Source organism: Mytilus trossulus, chromosome 1, assembly GCF_036588685.1.
Source record: "Mytilus trossulus isolate FHL-02 chromosome 1, PNRI_Mtr1.1.1.hap1, whole genome shotgun sequence".
NCBI classification, from domain to species: Eukaryota; Metazoa; Mollusca; class Bivalvia; order Mytilida; family Mytilidae; genus Mytilus; species Mytilus trossulus.
In genome coordinates this window covers 867,654-891,023 of record NC_086373.1, presented here as the reverse complement: position 1 = coordinate 891,023, position 23,370 = coordinate 867,654, and the positions used below count along the sequence as shown (strand labels likewise).

At 30.9% G+C, this 23,370-nt stretch overlaps 1 protein-coding gene across 1 annotated transcript in view; it reads left to right on the top strand.

Annotated features, from left to right (window-relative positions):
- The window catches only part of LOC134712050 (mRNA-decapping enzyme 1B-like), a 66,346-nt gene extending 44,154 nt beyond the window's left edge, over positions 1 to 22,192 (top strand). Inside the window, exons 5-11 of the mRNA XM_063573190.1 lie at positions 1,061 to 1,217; positions 5,539 to 5,650; positions 6,468 to 6,621; positions 7,724 to 8,222; positions 10,777 to 10,897; positions 11,766 to 11,890; positions 12,188 to 22,192. Of these exons, the coding sequence (XP_063429260.1) occupies positions 1,061 to 1,217; positions 5,539 to 5,650; positions 6,468 to 6,621; positions 7,724 to 8,222; positions 10,777 to 10,897; positions 11,766 to 11,890; positions 12,188 to 12,259 (1,240 nt within the window). The 3' untranslated portion in view covers positions 12,260 to 22,192. The remainder of the gene's footprint in view (positions 1 to 1,060; positions 1,218 to 5,538; positions 5,651 to 6,467; positions 6,622 to 7,723; positions 8,223 to 10,776; positions 10,898 to 11,765; positions 11,891 to 12,187) is intronic.
- Positions 22,193 to 23,370: the final 1,178 nt, after the last annotated feature.

The window sequence follows — 23,370 nt, the reverse complement described above, 5'->3', positions numbered from 1 at the left end:
TGGGTTAGTTTTTATCCATGTTTCTTTAACCTTAAAAATTGAAAGAATATCCCATATTCCAATTTGATATTTTTGAGGAAATGTAAAACCTTTTACAGGTAACACAGGATTTTGTTACGACTTTTTCGGGACTTCGGAATTTCATTCCTTTATTTTTCGGGGTTTTTTGAATCGGACACCCCCAACCCCTAAATTTATAGATTCTGGAACTAAAATACCACCAACTATTTCCAGAAACATTGGAAATTACTGACCTACATGTAAACATCAAAAATTTTCATTCCAATTTCCCCTGAACCCATATTGGATATACATGTACTTCTCTATAGAAAGAATCATATATCTGTAAATTATCTCATTCTATCCCTAGTTTATCTACTTTTTGTCAGCATAAAAACGAGTTAAATAATTTGTAACTGCGACTGTATGATGGTGCTTACAGGAAAGCTTAATTCCCTTTTGCAAAAAAAAACTGTTACTACCGATGCTGCTACCGAATTGCTGATGGAGAAGGAATATGAAGAAGACATTAATCATTGTGTTGATGATAATGTGTTAGTAAAAGTCTTAAAATATGAAAAAATTATATAAAGAGTGTCCAAATTCAAAATATTATCAAGCTCTCTAAAAATGCCTAGAATGCAGGATTTTGCACAATTCATTTCAAACCCTACAAAAAAAAATTTTCACCTCGCTTCGCTCGGCTCAATTATTTTGCCTCACTAAAATAAGATGCCTAGTTACGGCCTTGGTATCTATTCAATCATAATCAGTAAAGTAGACAAGACATATCAGTGTTTTAAATTGAGAATGGAAATGGGGAATGTGTAAAAGAGACAACAACCTGCCCATAGAACAGACAACAACAGATGGTCACCGACATGCAGCGAGAAATTCCCGCACCCGGAGGTGTTCTTCAGCTGGCCCCTAAACGAATAAATATACTAGTTAAGTGATAATGAATACCATACTAAACACTTTAATGTTTATTTAAATTGTTGAATAACTTTAATATTTTGGAACAGGTTCAATATTTGCAATAAACTATTTGTTTTTTCAGCTATTTACAGGTGGCAATTGAGAGTCATACCTCAAAAGCAGCATTAAGAAACAGACGAGCTTCTGAAAGTGACACTATGCATGACGTTATGTCTGGGGTCAATCGTCAGGTCAACATTATGCAGATGTTGTCTAAAGCTCAAGATGAATATGACAAGGTTTGTCAAATATGATTACATTGAAGGGAGAGCAGTAACTAAGTGTAGTGTCTTGTCTGCTTGTCTGTCCATCTGTCTGTGATGCTAGGTCATATTATAAGAGATGATTTCTTTTTCCAATTACAAAAAGTTTAATGCACTATTATATCACCACAGTGAAAACATACGATTTCAATATATTCATCAGAATGGAGGCCATCTTTGTTTGAGGGTAGAAGTGGTCGTTAAAGTCAAGGGTTAAACACATTTATTCCTTGCTGATCCTACTGTTAGTTTCAAATGAGTCTGTAAATATTACAGTAAAACCTACAGAAAACACAGATAAGTCCAAGTATTTATCAATTCTTATCCTCGACTGGCCACTTTTGTATGTACTTGATCTGATCATGATCATACCCGTAGCCAGGGGGGTTTGGGGGGGGTTCGGACGACCCCCCCCCCTTGAAAAAAAATAAGCACTATTAAAGTCGATGTTCTGTTCGAATTGTGACTGTTAAAGTCGAGTTTGTGAGTCAAACGAACCCCCCTTTGCAAATTCCTGGCTACGGGCCTGATGATATAATAACATGCAATGATTGACATGTATAAAAACAAAACAACAGACAGACATGTGCAGATCATTGTTATTTATATTTATCATAAGATTCTGTAAATTAAATAACTGCTTATTGTTACTTTCGTCAGTTTATTTACTTCCTTGTGATGGATTGAATCATGAGTTTCAAGGTCATATTGACATTGAGAAATGTTTCTGTGTTTATATAATGACAAGTAGAGGAACAGTTATGTCAGATGTAATTAGTACCAGTTTCATTCTCGCCTTTGATTCATGATTTTATTACATTACACACTTCATAGTTAAATACTGAAGGGCTTAACTAAAATATTCTTTAATATTAATGTTATAATTACTGTATATAAATAGTTCCAGGAACAAAGCCCTTGACATTCATGTGATTTCTTTATTATCCAGACAGACTTTATCTTATTAAGGCTGCACTAAAATCTGGGGTGGCGATTCTGTATGGAATGGAGTGATAACCAACCAATATTGTCAAACCAAATTTAATCATTTACTTTACATCAACTGGATATGGGGGATAAATAGAAAATCAGAAGACACTTTGGAAATGCTTTTTTTTTTTTTTTTCATGTAATGTGTATAAAATTTAGTAGAGAGTCAAGAAAAGGGGGGACAATTTCCTTTTATGTAAATATGAGGACAACTTTTGCAAAAGTAAATAAAAAAAACCTCAATGAAATGAATTAATTATATAATAAATACAGGAGGTCTTTATATTCAGCACAATTGACTGGCTGTTGATAAAAAAATGTTGGTGTCCAAATTTGATCATCCAGTTCAATTTTGGGGTTTTCTACTGACTGTTTACTTTCAATTATTGACAAAAATATATGACTGGTTTACAAATAAGCGCCTAGAAAATCAACCTAACAATTTTAGAGTAGATTTGATTCGTATCTTCCTCCCCAAAGATTTCCAGTCCAGACCTCCACCCCACAATACTGGCTGGCCATTGTTATGTATGTCAGTTTAAGTGTTATAAGATGTGTTTGATATAACCAGGAGGGTATGATAAAGGATTCATTTTATGTTTTGTAGCTAATAGGAAACATGTCTTAATGTTAGGTATATTGCTCGTTTGTCATCTAGAAAAAAGAAAAGATATATAAACAGTTCATTCAGTGCCCCAATATTATTTTCTATTTGTTGTGTTGTATAAGAAATAAATTTCCTGTTTGTAATTCTTGACAGGTACCAGCAAGAAAAAACTTGTAATGTATCAGTGGCCAGAAAAGGACCCCCTAATTTTTTTTCTAATTCTTGATTCATTTGTCTAGTTAGTGTCATTTTCTGCAATATTATTTAAAAATGGAAGTCCCTGGTTCCATACATCCATATTAAAAGACCACCAGGTTGTTCCCCTTTCACTATGTAATTATAAAAAATGATATTGCTAAGGAAACTATGATTAAACAGTTTACAAAAAATTATAGTACCAAATTTCAGTTATATTAAAAGTACTCTAATGTCATATCAAAACCATAGATTATACCTATGAGGAGTTAAGTCATATAGACAGAATATACTATTAATACTTTGACTTTCTATATATTTTCCTATTAAAACTCTCAACATGTGAGGTATTTTTACAGCCAGTTAATGTAAATAAAGTTTTTGTGTGATTCACTAATTGTTACACAGTAATTATCTAACGAGTAGTGATTAGCCACGTAATTGTTGTTTAGGATGCATGTAAGATTAGGAATTTTTATGGCGTTAAAAACCTGAAGACAATTTTCACAATGTTATTAGCTCTCTAATAAGTTCAAAGAGTCATGTGAACTTTTGGCTTTGTTTGGCAGCCATCATCTGCCTCATATTCTTTACAAAATTAAAAAAATAACAACTGATACAATTTAAACCAAACTTGAAATTATTGATTTGTATTCTGTACATACCTACATTTTTAGCTCACCTGGCCCAAAGGGCAAAGTGAGCTTTTCTCATCACTTGGCGTCTGTCGTCCTGTGTCCGGCGTTAACTTTTACAAAAAGCTTCTCCTGAAACTATTGGGCCAAATTTAACCAAACTTTGCCACAATCATCATTGGGGTATCTAGTTAAAAAATTGTGTCCGGTGACCAGGCCAACCAACCAAGATGGCCCCCATGGCTAAAAATAGAACATAAGGGTAAAATGCAGTTTTTGGCTTATAACTCAAAAACCAAAGCATTTACAGCAAATCTGATCTGACAAAGGGTAAAATTGTGTATCTGGTCAAGATCTATCTGCCCTGAAATATTTAGATGAAAAATTTTGCTGTTTTGGGTTATTATCTTGAATATTATTATAGATAGATATAAACTGTAAACAGCAATAATGTACAGCAATTTAAGACTAAAAAATAAGTCAAAATGACCAAAATGGTCAATTGACCCCCTAAGAAGTTATTGTCCTTAATAATCAATTTTTAACAATTTTCATAAAATTTTTACTTACATTTTCCACTGAAACTACACGGACAAGTTCATTATAGATAGAGATAATTGTGAGCAGCAAGAATGTTCAGTAAAGGAAGATGTACAAACATATCACAATCACCTAAACACACAGTCTTGTCATGAACTGTCTGCTTCCTTTCTTTAATTCACATATGCCAAGGTGAGCAACACAGGCTCTTTAGAGCCTCTAGTTGGTTATTATCTTGAATATTATTATAGATAGAGATAAAATGTAAACAACTAAATGTTCAGCAAAGTCAGATCTACAAATAAGTCAACATGACCAAAATGGTCAGTTGACCACTGTAGGAGTTATTGCCCTTTATAGTCAATTTTTAATCATTTTTCGTAAATCTTAATCTTTTAGAAAAATCTTCTTCTCTGAAACTACTGGGCCAAATTAATTAAAACTTGGCCACAATCATCTTTGGGGTATCTAGTTTAAAAATTGTGTCCGGTAACTCGGCCAACCAACCAAGATGGCCGCCATGGCTAAAAATAGAATATGGGGGTAAAATGCAGTTTTTGGCTTATAACTCAAAAAACAAAGCATTAAGAGCAAATCTGACAGGAGGTAAAATTGTTGATCAGGTCAAGATCTATCTGCCCTGGAATTTTCAGATGAAATGGATCATTGGTTGTTAGGTTGCTGCCCCTGAATTGGTAATTTTGAGGAAATTTTGCTGTTTTTTTGTTATTATCTTGAATATTATTATAGATAGAGATAAACTGTAAACAGCAATAATGTACATCAAAGTAAGAACTTAAAATAAGTCAACATGACCAAAATAGTCAATTGACCCCCTAAGGAGTAATTGCCCTTCATAGTAAATTTTTAACAATTTTCACAAAATTTGTAGATTTTCACTAACATTTTCCACAGAAACTACTGTTTATATAGATAGAGATAATTGAAAGCAGCAAAAATATTTAGTAAAGTAAGATCAACAAACACATCACCATCACCAAAACACAATTTTGTCATGAATCCATCTGTGTACAATATTTAATATTAACATAGACCAAGGTGAGCGACACAAGACAACAATTTGCATTTTGGAATTAAAAAAAAAACACCATAAAGGTGCCAGCATTAACCTAATCAATAAAAACAATGTGTATAAAGAAATAACAAGATGTGGTGTGAGTGCCAATGAGACAACTCTCCATCCAAGTCACAATGTGTAAAAAGTAAACAATAAAAGGTATATGTATGGCCTTAAACACATTATCATAATTATATTGTTTGGTGAATGTGTTTGTCATGAAAAAAATTTTGCTTTCTCTTCTTGTTTCAGTCTAAGAAGAAACCTGATCCAAAGCCTTTCATAGATAATCCTAATGCTTCAGCCACCAAATCCTCAGATCTCATACGGCCTAGACCTGTGAAGGCCGGAAAAGAGGATTCAGGTTTGTTTCTACATATGTTACCTATATATTTATACCAGTCACTAAATCCTCAGATCTCATACGGCCCAGACTTGTTAAAGCAGGAAAAGAGGATTCAGGTTTGTTATGACATAAAAACATTCTAACATGATAGATTTGTTAACCTTTATGGATTGTTATGAAACTCTGACACAAGCTAAACTTTAAGACACAGATAGAAAATTTACACAAAAAGTATTTTTTTTAAATTCTGTATTTTACTGATAAATAACCTTACTTTTAAGTCAACATAACACTGACAGCTGCAATCACGGGAAGGACACAAGTAGTTTACTAATACGTTTAGTATCTGTGTCAACATTTATAAACCTAATTTTTACAGTGCTATCTTGCTATTCCATCAGTTATTTTCAGATGTCTTAACTCTTAATTGATAAAATTGAGAATGGAAATGGGGAATGTGTCAATGAGACAACAACCCGACCATAGAACAAACAACAGCAGAAGGTCACCAACAGGTCTTCAATGCAGCGAGAAATTCCTGCACCTGGATGCGTCCTTCAGCTTTCACCTAAACAAATATATATACTAGTTCAGTGATAAGTAATGCCATATTAAACTCCAAATTATACACTAAGAAATACAATAAGAAACTAAAATTAAAAATAATACAAGACAAACAAAGGCCAGAGGCTCCTGACTTGGAACAGGTGCAAAAATGAGCATACTGTGTTTGCCTGCAAGTTATTTATAGATATTAACCTTAAACACTAAAAGTGTCTTTTTATTAAAGCTTGTTTTTAGACCAGATTTGATAATTTCCACTTTGTAATTTTAGATGTTGATAGTACACAGAATGCTAGACCATCTTCAGGGCCTTTGACATTAGAAACATTGTTCAGGAATGCTAGCATGCAACAGAACCAGGATCAGAGAATCAGAAGTCAAACATCAGTGGTGGAAACAAGCAAACCTCCACCTACATTTCATAGGTATTTAGTATAAACTTCAGTGGTGGAAACAAGCAAACCTCCACCTACATTTCATAGGTATTTAGTATAAACTTCAGTGGTGGAAACAAGCAAACCTCCACCTACATTTCATAGGTATTTAGTATAAACTTCAGTGGTGGAAACAAGCAAACCTCCACCTACATTTCATAGGTATTTAGTATAAACTTCAGTGGTGGAAACAAGCAAACCTCCACCTACATTTCATAGGTATTTAATATAAACTTCAGTGGTGGAAACAAGCAAACCTCCACCTACATTTCATAGGTATTTAATATAAACTTCAGTGGTGGAAACAAGCAAACCTCCACCTACATTTCATAGGTATTTAGTATAAACTTCAGTGGTGGAAACAAGCAAACCTCCACCTACATTTCATAGGTATTTAATATAAACTTCAGTGGTGGAAACAAGCAAACCTCCACCTACATTTCATAGGTATTTAGTATAAACTTCAGTGGTGGAAACAAGCAAACCTCCACCTACATTTCATAGGTATTTAATATAAACTTCAGTGGTGGAAACAAGCAAACCTCCACCTACATTTCATAGGCATTTAGTATAGAAAAATAAGGAAAAGGAGATATGTGTATGGTCACCATATGACCACTATCCATAATAGACCAAAGGACAAGAGTCAAAACAACTACAACTCGTTACATGGCTTTCAGAATCAGCAAACCAATACTGCGCAGTAAGCAATAAATGGCCTGGCAATAACAAAATGTAAAACAATAGAAAAACAGAAAAACCAACAGCCTGGTGCTGTCTTAATTTACTGATACCTCAGCAAAGAACAATTATGAGGAAATTCAAGGCATCTGTTAGACACACTAACGACTGTCAGGTTTAACTTTTCATGAATTTCATTGAAATTCATATAGAGAATATATAAAACTTTTAAATTATTTTTCGCATATTATTTTATATTATTCTTTCAATGAAATGAATATGAAAGATTTATATTTGATACCATATCTCACTTCTATTCAAAATGAGTGATACTATTTTCATAAGATTTATGTCTTTTTGAAATTCAGTAGTAAAATGTTCTTTTAAGTGACTTGAAAGTTTTGTAATTCAGATCTTTGTCCGTGACAGACACACCTAAGATGGCTACAGAGGGACAGGACTCACAGAATGTCCCAGCATTATTGAGACACATCATGTCTTCAGGATCAATGGTGGAGGACATAGAACGACAACATCGGGGGGAAATATCTCTCACGGACACAACGCCCACTTCATCATTACCAAATGGAGGCTCATATACAATTCTTTCTAAATCAAAATCAGATTTGTCTCAAGGAGAAAGTGACTTTAGTTGTGAACCTGCAAAGTTTTCTTTATCGGACTCAAGTTGTCAGTTTGGAACAAAAAATGTAACGCAAGATTTGACAGAAAGATTTGGTGATGCTGTTACTATAAATAGACTAAGTGATAATAATTTGAGAAGGGCATCCCCAGCAGAAACTATAAGTGCTAATAGACAATTACAGGGTAGTCTGCAAGGAGTTGGGAGAGTGGGTAGTGCAGAATTGTTAACTCCAGCAGCATTAGAAAAGTCATCAAGTTCTGAAAAGGTAATAAACCCTTTCAAGATAAATCCATGTTTGTTTTGAAGTATGCTGAGTTGAAAATTACACACATTTTAGTAGGTTCAGCTTTTGATTTTTTTCACTGCAAGTGTGAATTTTTGACCCACATTTTATATGGCATTTTAGTTTTGATACTGGCTTTATTTGTTTGAATATGAGGCCTACCTTGCACGTCTGCTTGCTATTCTTGCTGATAAAGTCAAAATCAAAAGCAAAAAAGCTATTATTTTGTATATATCATATACTTCTAAGAACTTATCAATTTAAAAAATACTCAAGATCAAAGAATCATAACATCTTTATTTTATTTATTTTTTCAGTTTTTCTTGTCATATGAGTGGAAACCTGTTTCTTATGATTTAGTAATTATTACATAACTTTGTGCTCCTTTGAGAGAAAGTCTGTTTTCTGTGATCTAGTGGTTATTACATAATTATTAAAAGTGTTAGTGTACTTGTAATTATATAACTTGTCTGTAAATTACATATATTATTGATATCAAAAGAATATTGATTCAAATGTAATATTTGAACAGTATTAACAATAAAACAGATGTTTCAAGGAATTTGTTTTATAAAGTAAGTTAAATAATAAAGATGTTTTTGATAGAGGGTCTGTGATGCACCATAATTTCTATAGATAATCTATTTTTGATTTAAAGGTCTTACACCTAGCAACAAAAACTTTTTATAGGATAAAGGAGTAGGTCCGGTAAGGACCGATTTTGGCCTCAAATTTCAGGTTCATCTGACGGAAGATGTTGACCACTTTTTAAACACTTAAATGCCTATTTTATTTGATTCAATTAATATATGTGAAAGATTTTAACTTATTTAGTCATTAAAAACGCTCCGATTCAAGCTCAAATATGAAAAATCTACCAAATATGCTGAAAAATGTCACTTTTCAGATGGTTTTTGTCAAAAACGAAAGTGGCCGCATCCGTGTTCATCCTGAACCTTTATATATGTTATGTATTATCATCAAATACAACTTACATTTAAATATTTTGGATGAACACGAATGCGGCCACTTTCGTTTTACACGGAAACCGTCTAAAATTTAACCAAAATGCTAGAATTGTGGAGATTTCAGTAATTTAGCATGATTTAATGGTGCTAGTACTCAATATATGTACATCGTATTGTCAAAAACAGCCCATATTTATGTAGCAGAAGCATTCTACTGTCCAATAAATAACAAAAAGTATACATTTTAACAATTTTGTAAAACTGCCATATTTTGGGACCAAAAAGGGGTCTTACCGGACCTACTCCTTTGTGGAATTTTTTTTTTCAGAAAATTTTAAAATTTTAGATAGCTGCCAAATTTGGATATATAGTCTTATTTAAAAATGGAAAAAAATCAATGCCTATAAAGTCAGGTCACAAGTAGAAAGAGTTGATTGATATATTTGAAAAAATTTAATTGCATTATTTTTTTGATAACTGAAGACTACATGTATTACATTACTTTTGATTAGAACAAAATATATAGATGGTCATGTATATTATCATTAGGACTACGATTTCTGTTAATGTTTAGGTCAACAGCTCAGTCCTAGTAGATGGTCATGTATATTATCATTAGGACTACGATTTCTGTTAATGTTTAGGTCAACAGCTCAGTCCTAGTAGATGGTCATGTATATTATCATTAGGACTACGATTTCTGTTAATGTTTAGGTCAACAGCTCAGTCCTAGTAGATGGTCATGTATATTATCATTAGGACTACGATTTCTGTTAATGTTTAGGTCATGTCATGTATATTATCATTAGGACTACGATTTCTGTTAATGTTTAGGTCATGTATATTATCATTAGGACTACGATTTCTGTTAATGTTTAGGTCATGTCATGTATATTATCATTAGGACTACGATTTCTGTTAATGTTTAGGTCATGTATATTATCATTAGGACTACGATTTCTGTTAATGTTTAGGTCATGTCATGTATATTATCATTAGGACTACGATTTCTGTTAATGTTTAGGTCATGTCATGTATATTATCATACGGACTACGATTTCTGTTAATGTTTAGGTCAACAGCTCAGTCCTAGTAGATGGTCATGTATATTATCATTAGGACTACGATTTCTGTTAATGTTTAGGTCATGTCATGTATATTATCATTAGGACTACGATTTCTGTTAATGTTTAGGTCATGTCATGTATATTATCATTAGGACTACGATTTCTGTTAATGTTTAGGTCATGTCATGTATATTATCATTAGGACTACGATTTCTGTTAACAGCTCAGTCCTAGATCATAGTAACTGAAATTAGAAAGGTTAATTGAACCTAACAACAAATTGGACTTGGATAAATTAGTGTTTAGAGACTACTGAGTCTAGAGTTTGTCTTCATATCTCATAGTCATGCCCCTGCCATCACATCAGCCAGTTCTTATATGGCTTTGACCGTATGTTCATTTTCAATTTGTCATGTATAAAAATTTGCAATAATTTCTGATAAGACTTGCTATAATATACAGAATAAATATACCTTATAAGTTTTATACCTATATTAACAGGGCAGTGTTCCGTCAACAAAGCAGCTAACAGCAGCAGCCGCCTCACTTAACTCAGATGTCTTATTATCACCGATGGCGTTTGTCAGAGGCTCACAAAAATCTCCATCATCAACATTATCAGGTATGTGTAGTGATTGATCTGTCCATTTGTCAATCAGGCAAATCAGTTTTCCAATTTTTAGCTCACCTGGCCCAAAGGAAAAATTTGTCCAATGACCTGGTCAAACATTCAAGATTGCCGCCACGGCTAAAAATAGAACATAGGGGTATAATGCAGTTTTTGGCTTATAACTCAAACCCTTTAGGAGTTATTGCCCTTTGAAGTCAAGTTTTAACCATTTTTTGTAAATCTTAGTAATCTTTTACAAAAATCTTCTCCTCTGAAACTACTGGGCCAAGTTAATTATAGATAGAGATAATTGTAAGCAGCTAGAATGTTCAGTAAATTAAGATGTACAAACACATCACCATCACCAAAACACAATTATGTCATGAATCCATCTGCGTCCTTTGTTTAATATTCACATAGACCAAGGTGAGCGACACAGGCTCTCTAGTTTTTGTTCAGGCTTGAATATATTGATTGATATTTGGTGAATTGTTTTACCATGACAAATTACAGATCAAGTTGGAATTTTGTTCCGATCTGATGGTTTTGTGCAGAATGCTTGTTCTATTAAATTATGTGGCTAGAAACAGACCTTAAGAATACATTGAAGCCAAAAATGATGAATAAGACACAATTTTATCATGGCCAAATTTAGGACTATTCCTTTTAGCAGATGGTTCCATTTTTTTAACTTCATCATAATATCTATAGTAAATTCTCACATAAAAGTTATTTTGCATGTCACATTTCAGATCATCTTATGTGAATGATGAAAACTTTTTTTCACCTGGTCAACTTATTGTAATTTAAGTGTTTAAACTGTTGTCCATGCAATATATACATTTTTGGATTTTCAATTTCTATACTTTCGTTATAACAGATGATCAAGGAAAACTGAATAGAAGTAATGATTCAGGGTCATCGGCAGAGGGCAGCACTAGTCTACTTCCTGTTGCAGCTTTAACTAAGGAACAATTACAGCAGGCAATTGTATATCTCATGAAGGTAAATACAAGATAATGGTATGACCTTGATATACCCTTGAAAAACCCCTAAAAAGTCTTATTCTAGCCCAGTTCATGTAAGTCCCAAAAACTTTTTTGTGAGAGAAATATGGTAACCTCTAGTTTTGATGGTTTTCACTCATTCCATTGCAGTGTTATATGTGGAAAATATCGGCACATTGATTCAACTTTTTCAGTCATGCATTTGTAAAAATTTTAATATTCTGCAATTGTTTTATTTTTGTTATGTTGTAAAATTCTGACTGTCTAACGTTTTATTTTTCTTTCTTTTTTTCAGACAGATCCTAGTTTCATAAATACATTACATGAAGCATACTTAAGCAGTCTGAAAGAGATGTCCAAATCGTAACACAAACTTCATGCTTGACTGGTTTACCCCTTCAGGAAGATCAAGAGAAATAAAATCAACAGACCTTGAGAGAAAAATCATTGAAGAAAAGTGCTGAGTCAGTTGATTTATCTGATTGTTGTGAAATCATTCAATGTACAATCTCTAACAGATAATATGCTGGTATTTGTATTGTTCAAGCAATAATTACAAATCAGTATTAGACATATGTTATTTGTGTTTCAATGTGATATCTTATGATATTTTGTTATAAATACAATTGTTAGTATATGATGGTAAACATGTTATTTGTCATGTGAAAAAATTGTAAGAAATGTTTGATGCTAAGTGTAAAAGCATACTATGAAGATCTCTTAAGAATAGCAATGTTGACTTAAAATAGATATGACATTGTTATTACTTACAATGCTACATCATAGTGACAAGTTATTGTATTATGTAATACATTTCACAAAACTTTTTGCATATCTTTTAGAACATGTTTAATTTAGATTAAATACCTTATGTATAAGTTGCCATGTAATATTATATTTTTAGCTTACTCCTGTAAAATAATGACTCAAGTGCAATATCTCTTGATACAAAGAATTATCAACAACTATAATTCATGTAATTACAATGTGAGAAGGAATTTGCACAAATATAGTTAAAGTAATTTTGAACTAAAGGTATTTTGCCAAAATTTAATTCATTATTTTTGTGTTAGATACAGTATAATAGCTGTGTAATTTGCTTTTGTTTTACATGCCTTAGATATGAAAAATATATATATTGGCCACTTATATAACTCAATGATATGGTTGTGGTCTTTGATAAATTGTTACAATACATCATGTGTGAATCCATAGAAGATATGCCTTGAGAAGTTATTGATAGTACTCCTCGGTTTTGTGTATGTAGTAATGAAACACTTGTATTTGTGATTTACATATTAGTTTTCATTCATGCCTCCTGCTTCACAGAAGTATAACTTACCATCAGTCATTTTTTGAGTCCTTAGAACTAAATTGGAAGCTCAGCTTTCATTATTGTAAAAATAAGTAATTTGTTTCACAAGTCTTAAATCTAATTAAGTAAGGGAGATAACAACAAAAATTCTTCTGTTAGGGAAAGCATCAAATTATCTCCCTTAGGTACAATGATAAGGAGAGTTCATTTCTCTTTCTTACATGTTATTATCATGATTGAAGTTGCCTACATATCCTAATTTACCATCAAAAGTCATATTTTGACAATAAATTCATTGTGCATTCTAAGTGTATCTGTAGTGTTTTATATACTACAATAGTAATGAAAATGCTAATTATATTTGCATATGTTTGAACATTTTTTCATTTAAACTAGTCAATGCTTAATGCCAAATTTGTATAGTTCTAAGAATCATTGTAAATATTACCTATCACTATATTCTAATATTATTTTGTGATAGGTAACAAGTGAATATAACTTCATTGGCAAGAATGTTTAAACATAAGTGATCGTGTCAAACTTCGCTTTAAAAGATTATGGTTTTCACCATGCACTCTGGCTTTCTCTATCAATAAACACTGACTCCAGAGAAATAGCACAATAATATTGAAAGTTGGGCTAATTACCAATTAACTAATCAATCAAATTATTCTTTTCTCAAGTTCAATAAAATGTTGGGTCTATTTTGGCATTAGGTGTCTTCTATTTGTATTATGGTATTAAACGGTACCTGCTTGTGCTATTCATACAATTTAAGTATTTTTATTAGGAGTTATTCCTTGAGAAATAATGTGGGAGGTTAGGAAAGGAAGATTTATTTTTGGACAAAGGTCATGTTCATTTAATGAATGCAAAACTTATAAAGAAAGTATATTCTACTGTATGAGTTTTGCTAGTTGTTAAAGGTTGAACCATGACCTTCTGTTGCTAATCTCTATATGATTTGGTCTCAAGGTTGAACCATGACCTTCTGTTGCTAATCTCTATACCATTTGGTCTCTGGTGGTGAACTGTCTCATTGACGATCATTCCACATCTTCTTATTTTCATGTTGTATCAGTTTATGAATTCTGTTGACTTGTAAAATTATCTCTGGTTGACTGCATTTCAAATTTATGAATATAGATAATCCTTTTCATGTATGAACTTTGACCTGTTTATTCATTAGCTAATAATTGTGCATTTTACTTTTACAATGACCAATTCAAGCTTATTAACACAACATATTGTTTGTTATTTTTTATTGAATCTGAATATAAGGTAAAAGATGTAAAACTATTTTCACCAAAAATCTAATGAAAAAAATGGTATAGTATTAAGGTTTTTTTATGAAAAGAGCCCTGTATTTTTGTGTCAGTTTAGAGATTAGAGTTCGAACAAATATTGACATCATTGATAACATTTTCACATCACAAAATTTTCATTTTTAAATAAATACAGTCATCACAGAGCTAAAAAATTTACTGTGAATTAACTGACATTGTTTGAATACCACATATTCTGTTATGCAAGAGGCCAGTTTGTACATTAATCTTTGTGATGTACAAAGTTAAAGTTACACATGATGAAGTATAGGGGTTCACTGAGGGGATTATAAAATGATATACTTTCTTTCTATACAATAATGTGATTGTTGTCATTCCCTAGATCTCTGTATAACTTATCAATCATTACATACATATACATATATGATAAGTGTGTATGTCTACAAAGAGATGTGTGTATTTTACTTTTTATCATAAATTATTTAGTGTATTTTTTAAAAGGCATTAAATGCTAGTGTTATTAAAGGTGATGATGGTCAAGAATAGACAATAACATACAGATACACATATCTATTACATTGTTGTTATTTAGGATAAAGTTGAAGGGAAAATATAAATTACACAAATCACATTACAGTTTGGATTCAATGGTGTTTTCAGTTATGTATTCTTCATAATTGTTGATTTGTGTATAATATGATGCTTTATATATATTGATTTGTGGTTATCATGCCATGTTAAATGTGTATACATTTGTGTTTAAAGTTAGGTGTAATATCAATAGTTTTGTCTGTGTATGGACAGTTTATGTACATGTGTGCATTGTCTGTGTATGGACAGTTTATGTGTGCATTGTCTGTGTATGGACAGTTTATGTGTGCATTGTCTGTGTATGGACAGTTTATGTGTGCATTGTCTGTGTATGGACAGTTTATGTGTGCATTGTCTGTGTATGGACAGTTTATGTGTGCATTGTCTGTGTATGGACAGTTTATGTGTGCATTATCTGTGTATGGACAGTTTATGTGTGCATTGTCTGTGTATGGACAGTTTATGTGTGCATTGTCTGTGTATGGACAGTTTATGTGTGCATTGTCTGTGTATGGACAGTTTATGTGTGCATTGTCTGTGTATGGACAGTTTATGTGTGCATTATCTGTGTATTGACAGTTTATGTGTGCATTATCTGTGTATGGACAGTTTATGTGTGCATTGTCTGTGTATTGACAGTTTATGTGTGCATTGTCTGTGTATTGACAATTTATGTGTGCATTGTCTGTGTATGGACAGTTTATGTGTGCATTGTCTGTGTATTGACAATTTATGTGTGCATTGTCTGTGTATGGACAGTTTATGTGTGCATTGTCTGTGTATTGACAATTTATGTGTGCAAGGAAAATCATACATTTGAATTTCCTTTACATCATTAATAATAACTGGTCTGTTTTCTATAGTGTTCAGATAACAAGACAATTTTAATTTGTATAACCTTAGCTTTCAAAAGCAACAGTTTTTCAAAACTTGAAATTGCCTCCTGAAATATAAAGAAACTTCATTAGGTTATTTACTGTGAATGCTGATATTAGATTTGTACAGTGACCTTTAGATTATTTGATCAATTTCATGTCTGTGTGAACTATATCCATTATCCCTGAGTGGACGTGTACCAGATATTGGTTACTATGGTAAATACCACATCATACACATTTTGAACAAGTCTGTCCTTCTGTCTTGTCCAATCAAAATCTTCCAAATGTTTTTGACAAACTGGGTTTCACTGTATGTAATAGTGATGGCAGCTTAACATTGTATCTGCATAAAATGGCATAAGTCAGTGATTTACTCAATACTTTCAATTTATCAGCAAAGGAATTTGGACAGTGTAACCATTTATTGTTGTAAGGCAATCTGACATTGGAGTGATGCAAGTGCCGAGCTTATTCGACAAGATTTGTTGGGTATCAATTGTAAAACATTTCAGTGTCGGATCCATATATTTTTATAAGTGGGGGCCCATTGACTGCATAAGAGGGGCCTCTCCGGTCATGCTTCTCTATCTAATCAACCAATGTTTTTTTTAAAAGAAGGGCCCTCTCTAGATATGCCTCTGCATATTCACATAAAGCGAGGAAGAGGCAGAAAACATGGAGTATGGCTGTTTTTAAAACTAGTCCATATTAAATGTGTTGTGATATTTTATGAAAATGAGTGACTTGTGAATTTAGTGTCTTGTTGAGTGAAATAATTTTTATAAATGTCTTGTTGAGGGATGTAATGTGTATAAGTGTCTTGGTGAGTGAGATAATGTGTGTAAGTGTCTTGTTGAGTTAAATGATGTGTACAAGTGTCTTGGTGAGTGAGATAATGTGTGTAAGTGTCTTGTTTGGTGAAATAATGTGTATAAGTGTCTTGGTGAGTTGAATGATGTTAAACTGTCTTGTTTGGTGGAATGTATTTTTGGATGAATGATTGCAGTGCAGAAGTCCCTCTCTTACTACATCTTGCACACAAACTTTTTCTTTATATTTCTCCATGTACTTAGGGAGGGACTACTGTTAATACATTATGTAGTTACTTGGAGGGACTACTGTTAATACATTATGTAGTTACTTGGAGGGACTACTGTTAATACATTATGTAGTTACTTGGAGGGACTACTGTTAATACATTATGTAGTTACTTGTAGATTTTCAAACCTACCTGCAGAACATTCATAAACTTGTGGGGTACAAACTTTTCTTACAGAAATAACTGATTATTCTTTGTGGTCAGTTTGCCTTATAGATACCCCTCTACTCAATGTAAGTCTGCAGATAAGTTTGAAACGGCTATTTTGATGAAATAACTTGCAATTTAGGAGTTTGATATCTTAAGTTAAGGTGTTGAGAGAAATATTTAAAGTCTGTTAGAATTTATAAGTTATAACTAACTTTCTAAATGACCACAAACTCCTACATTGCATCAATTGATGATTATTCTAGGGTGACATTGAATGAGGTTTGACAGATCAAGTGGACACTGTGTTAATAACATTCAGACCAGTGACAAGTTATACCCATCAAATAGACTTAACCAATTTATTTGAATATGTTCAAGGACAGAATTATTATTGGTCAAAAATATTAATAACACTAATTTAAAGGTTTGAATAAAGCCATTTTTCTCCAAATGGTGATTTGATCTAATACAATTATTTTTTTAATATTCTTTAAAGTGTTAAGATCTTGAAATGTTTGTAAAGAAGACAAGCAGGTTAACAACATATTAAATAGACAGTGTCTGAACATAAAACATTATATGCAAATTGTTTAAATTTAATCAAATTAAAAGTATAATGCTTATTACAAAGTAAGATATTGCCAAAAACATAGTGACAACATCAATACTATTGATATTGATAATGTCAGACAATTATTCAATATTAAGCAATTTGAATTTTTCCCTTTGTTTTCTAACCATTCATTTCAAGTTCTTTGTTTTTGTTATTACCCCGGTATAGTGCAATCTATAACAATGCAATATACCTTTTGATAGTCGCCATATCTATGGTGCTCAATTTTATATTTTTAAACACTGTACATCAAACATTATTTGGAGTTGCTTCCAGCTTGATTAAACTGTTAAAAAAAGAAATATAAAATAAAGGAAAAATGTTTGTAGCAAAATTGTCAGATTATTGACATAAGTTATTCCACATTATGTTTTACATTACAACACAGACTATATATAACTTTTAAGATTTACTACCATCCAGTTTTCGATTTATCATGTTTAATGTACAGTGTTTGTAAGAGATGATATGTTTCTTTTAACTTGTTTGAATGTATTAAAATATTTTAAGATTAAATCTATATGCTAGATAGAGTGATTTCAGGCTGAAATTAAAATATATCAATAAGAGAAAAGAAACATAGCATACTCATTCATACAATGACAACTTACATATATAGCAACCTTGTTTACTTTAAAAAAAAATCCTTCTTGCTATTTGTCTTCATAGTGGGTTTAAATATCCTATTTACCTTCATTTTCAGAGATTTTTTTGAAGGAATGCAAATAAATCTGAAATAGGTTCTACAAATTTTTTTAATTTTCCTCAGAGAGAGTTTTACATTATATACAAAGCTTTGACAAGTTGCTACCTATGAAAGTTGTTAAATGTGTGATGTTTTAAATGTTTTATGTTTGAATGATCAAACTGCTTTTGATATCTTAATAATAGAATGGTATTGAAAATCACGAACAAGTTTTTTTTCATGTTGGTTAAAAAAAATCTTGATTTCATTAAATAAGAACTTTTTTTCAGAGCAGTGACTTGGTTTACTTTTAGATATATATTATTGGTTCAAAAAGTATGTTTTATAACTTATTTATCTATATTGAAAGCAGTGTGGTCATTTGTTATGAATCTTTTTATTTTAATAAGATCATGTTGTGGAGTTAAGCTTCATATGTGTGTCCAGTACACACACGTTTAAACAGTCGTTGAAAAGAGTGAATGATAAAAAAGAAAGAAAAAGAAGTGAAATATGAAACAGAAAAAGAACTGTTCCATAAAGTATTGAAATGAAAAGAAGATCTTAAAGATCCAGGAAGTAATATACTGAAATTTAAATCCCATGACGTGCATTTGTATCTGAAAAAAAATAAAAAATGATCATATATGGGAAGGAATTAGTGAAATCTTTTAAATTTTGGTTAAAAAAAAAAGGTTTCATTTCTATAAGAACAAAATCTGAAAATTTTAATAAGTTTTACAATTAGAAACTCCATATTTACAATTAATATTGGAGACTTGATAAAGTTGTGAATAAGTGATTAGAATTGAACCTTTTTAAAGAGAAAACAGAAATGCTTTTATATATGTTCAACTGTGTTATTCTTGAATTGAAGGCAGGGGATATTTTTGTATACCAGTAAATTTAGTCTTTAAAAATTGATTCAATTTGAAAATTAAAATCACATGTTATATATAAGATTACAATATAGCTTTTTGCACTGCAACTATGTTAAGCAACCAATAATTTGTTATTTTGTTTACCTGAAGAACTTAGAAAAAGTTCCCCAGATAATTCCATAAATCAGCCAAATTTGTTGATGTTTGCAGTATTTTATAAGAACAAAAATATGTGCATTCATTAATTTCAAAGAGGTAGATAATTGAGTTCTTTATTTACTTTCTTGAAAGTTTCTAACTGAAATTACTATTGATGCCAAAAAATATTAAATATTTCAAGAAGATGAAATTTTAAAGAATAAAAAATTTGATATGCATTACATATTGACTGTGCCACTTTTTTGGGAAGACATAAAGGTGAACGAATCAAAGATGTTAAACTAGATAGATAATGCGTTATCATTTATGGTTATGTTGTTAAGAAAAATAGTGCTGTTACTTTGCCATCAATGTTACCTTGTAACAACATTATTTTACTGAGAAATGTAATGAAGTCATGATGTTTAAGGTTATAAAATAAAACATGTTGTATGGTACAAGAGGACTTTCATGATTATAATGTTTACTTGAAAAATAATTGTTGAATTATGAAGGAGCATTGTCATACGTTCAGGACTATTGGACAACACCTGGTGAAAACTAGATCTCAGATGTACAAGAGATTGGTTATTTTTTGTTTTTATTTTTTATACATTTGTTTGTTATAGTAGGATTACTAACATTATGTTGTATTATTTGTTATTAGTAAATGTCAATAAACAATGGTCAGAGGACATGAAAAAAATACTTTACACTCAATTTTAAAAGAAAATGTAAAATGATTTGAATCCTGAATCAACCTGCAAAAATTTATTTATTTTTAATTTACATATTTTATTAAATTTTGTACAAGTTATGATTTAGCCATATGGATTTATTTTCATTTTCAATGCTCAACCATTTTGTAATGTCTTGCTTTTAAGCTTGCATAATATTAAGGAATTGACATATTTGAATTAGAAATATTCTTTTGGAAAAATTTAGACTGCTATTTAGAATGACAATAGTTGTAAGAAATTCCTGTTTTTTATTGTTTCATTACCAAGATTTCTATAGAATTAGTTCTAAGTTGATGACATGTGTTTGAGTAATAACTGATTGGTATATATTGCTGTATTGTCAGAAGCAAAGAATTAGTAAATTAATTTTGTATCTATCAGATCTTTTCAAAATATTTTTCTAGAAAAATGGTGCTGTGATTTTCAGGGACTCTAACAGAGGCTTAAAGAATAAGAACTATCAAGTCAGTTTGACTATTTATATTGCATCATGAGACTTAGTATATGACAGTCAGTGGTGCTTAAATTTACATACAAATATTATTGAGGTAGAAATATGGAAAATCACGATCTCTAGTCACTGTGAAAAGAGAATCCAATCTGTTAATGGACTTTATACTAAAAGATTATGAAAAAGTAAAGTTTTTATTTTAATTTTATGAGATATCTTTTTCTCCACATTGTTAGACTGGTGATTGGGTGAATCAGAAGATAATTACAATGGCAGTAATTACACTTTGACTCTTTTATATAATCTTTAGTGTCTCCATTAGAACTAGTTTTCTGCTTGAAACAACAAGGGTTGTTAAAACTAAACATTATTTTTTTTAATAAGAAATTCAAATAATTTATTTATGCATTTGTAATTATTTCTATATATGAGCTGCCTCCGATATATTTCAACCTTATTCAAATAAAGGAAACAGTAATTTACAGCTGTTCAAATGTCATAAATTGATTGAGAGAAGAATGAAGGAAACACATCAATTAAAAAACAAAAGGAACAAATAATTATATACATCTGTTCACTTAATTTTTGTTGAAAAATATCTGGCAAACTCTGTAACTGTTTCTAAATAGAGCTAATACAAGAACCCTATAGAACAGACTACAGCTCATTCTTTATTTCACAGTGCATTGTTCCAGAATCATTCAATGTCAATTTTTATGGGAATCAGCTCATATATTAACAGTTGTTTGTGCTTTTTCATTGTAAGTAATTATATTATTACTTTTTCTTTATTTATATTAGAACAAACTTTCTCTTTTTTTATATTGATTTCTTGTAGTCATTTAGAATACTTTACTTTTGTTCCAGTTTACCATACCTACCTTCTTTATAAAACAATATATGAAGATAAAAAATGATAGTTAAAAGACAAAACAATAAAAAAAAAAATGTTTTATTTTTAATTTGATTTTTATTCACTTTTCTCTTTATTATTTTTGTTCCATTACCATCCCTGCATGGGATGTTGAATAAAAAAAAATAAAAAAATAGACGTATCTAGAATTAAAGTAAAAAATACTGAACTTCAAAAACTTTAGCATTTTTATTTGGCATCAATTTTAAGACATTTATCTACATTTTTCTAACACTTTTTAGCAATTTTTCTTGGTAAGATTTTGTCTGAGTTATAAAATAGTTAAACATCAAAGAAATCATCTTAGATTCTTATAAAACATATGCATGCCTTGTGAGTAAAACTGGTATGGAAATTTAATAAAAGATATAAAACAGTTTTTACTAGGGCATAGAAATACAATTCAATATTGATTACATGTCTTTATTGATGTCTTTATTCTTTTCTGAGTGAAAAGATATGTTTGTCAAAAAAAAGAATCGTAAGCTATGCCTTTCTTTAATGGACATATGTGTGTGACCATCTCACAATGCTCTAAATAAAGAAACAGAAAAATTGAAGTTTTTTTTATTATTTAACCTCACAACTCTTTTTAATGGTGAATGGCCTTGTTGTGACATTTAAACTAAATGCAATTTAACTGATTGATTGTTGATTGCTTAATATAAAAAGAAAGAGATGTGGTATGATTGCCAATGAGACCACTATCCACTAATATTTATCAAAGGTACCACACTTATGATTAAATACGCCAGACACACTTTTCGTCTACATAAGATTCATCAGTTACTCTCAGATTAAAATAGTTATAAAGCCAAACAAAAACAAATTTGAAGATCATTAGTTGAAATAAAATGGATGTCAACAATGTTTAAAAGACACAAACCAACACAAATAAAAATCTTCATCATGAAACTGCACATGACATTTAACAAGATCTTAAAAAAAATGCAACTTAAACTCATTTATAAGAGAAAGACTTAAAACATAAAAGAAGTCACCTGAAGAGTTAATTGGGATGATATAAAAGATAACACATGAAACGTTATAATAAGAAAATCAAGTGGAATATGATGGCAAAAACATTGTTCTTGCACAATAAGAATTTCGAAATTGTTGTGGCATTTAAACAAAAAATAATGATTATAACTAACACTCAATTCAAAGAACATATTTTGTTATTTAAGTGTAACCTGCCTAATCAGACACCTGCTTTATCCGATGCATTTTCATGGTTCAAAAATAAGCATATCCTTTCAGAAAAAAAAACAGGAGTATTCCGACACCCTGCCTTATCCAACATTTTTTTGAATATTCCCGCAGTGTGTCAGAATTACACAGGTTACACTGTATAACTCGACAGTAAGGTTACTTAGACATTGTCATGGCATTGAAACTAAATAAAAACAGTTTTACAATTAAAGACAAAACAAATTTATTTTCACAAAAAAAAAAAAACGGAAAAAAAGGACAGGAGAATTTCATTATGAAAACACGAAAAGGGAGACAACTGTAGTTTGACCAATTAAGACTTAAAAAGTGCAGAATTGCTTGGTTAAAAGTCATATAAACATTGTTATATTGATTTCAACAATTTTTTATCTTAAAGTTGAGCAACAAGATATGGCAACGGGTTGAAATGATTTAATTGACAAAAAGAGCCAGAAGAATCCAACGAGAGACCAACAAAATCCTGGCAAAATATGACAAAGTTAACAAAACGCTATGCAAAAAACTA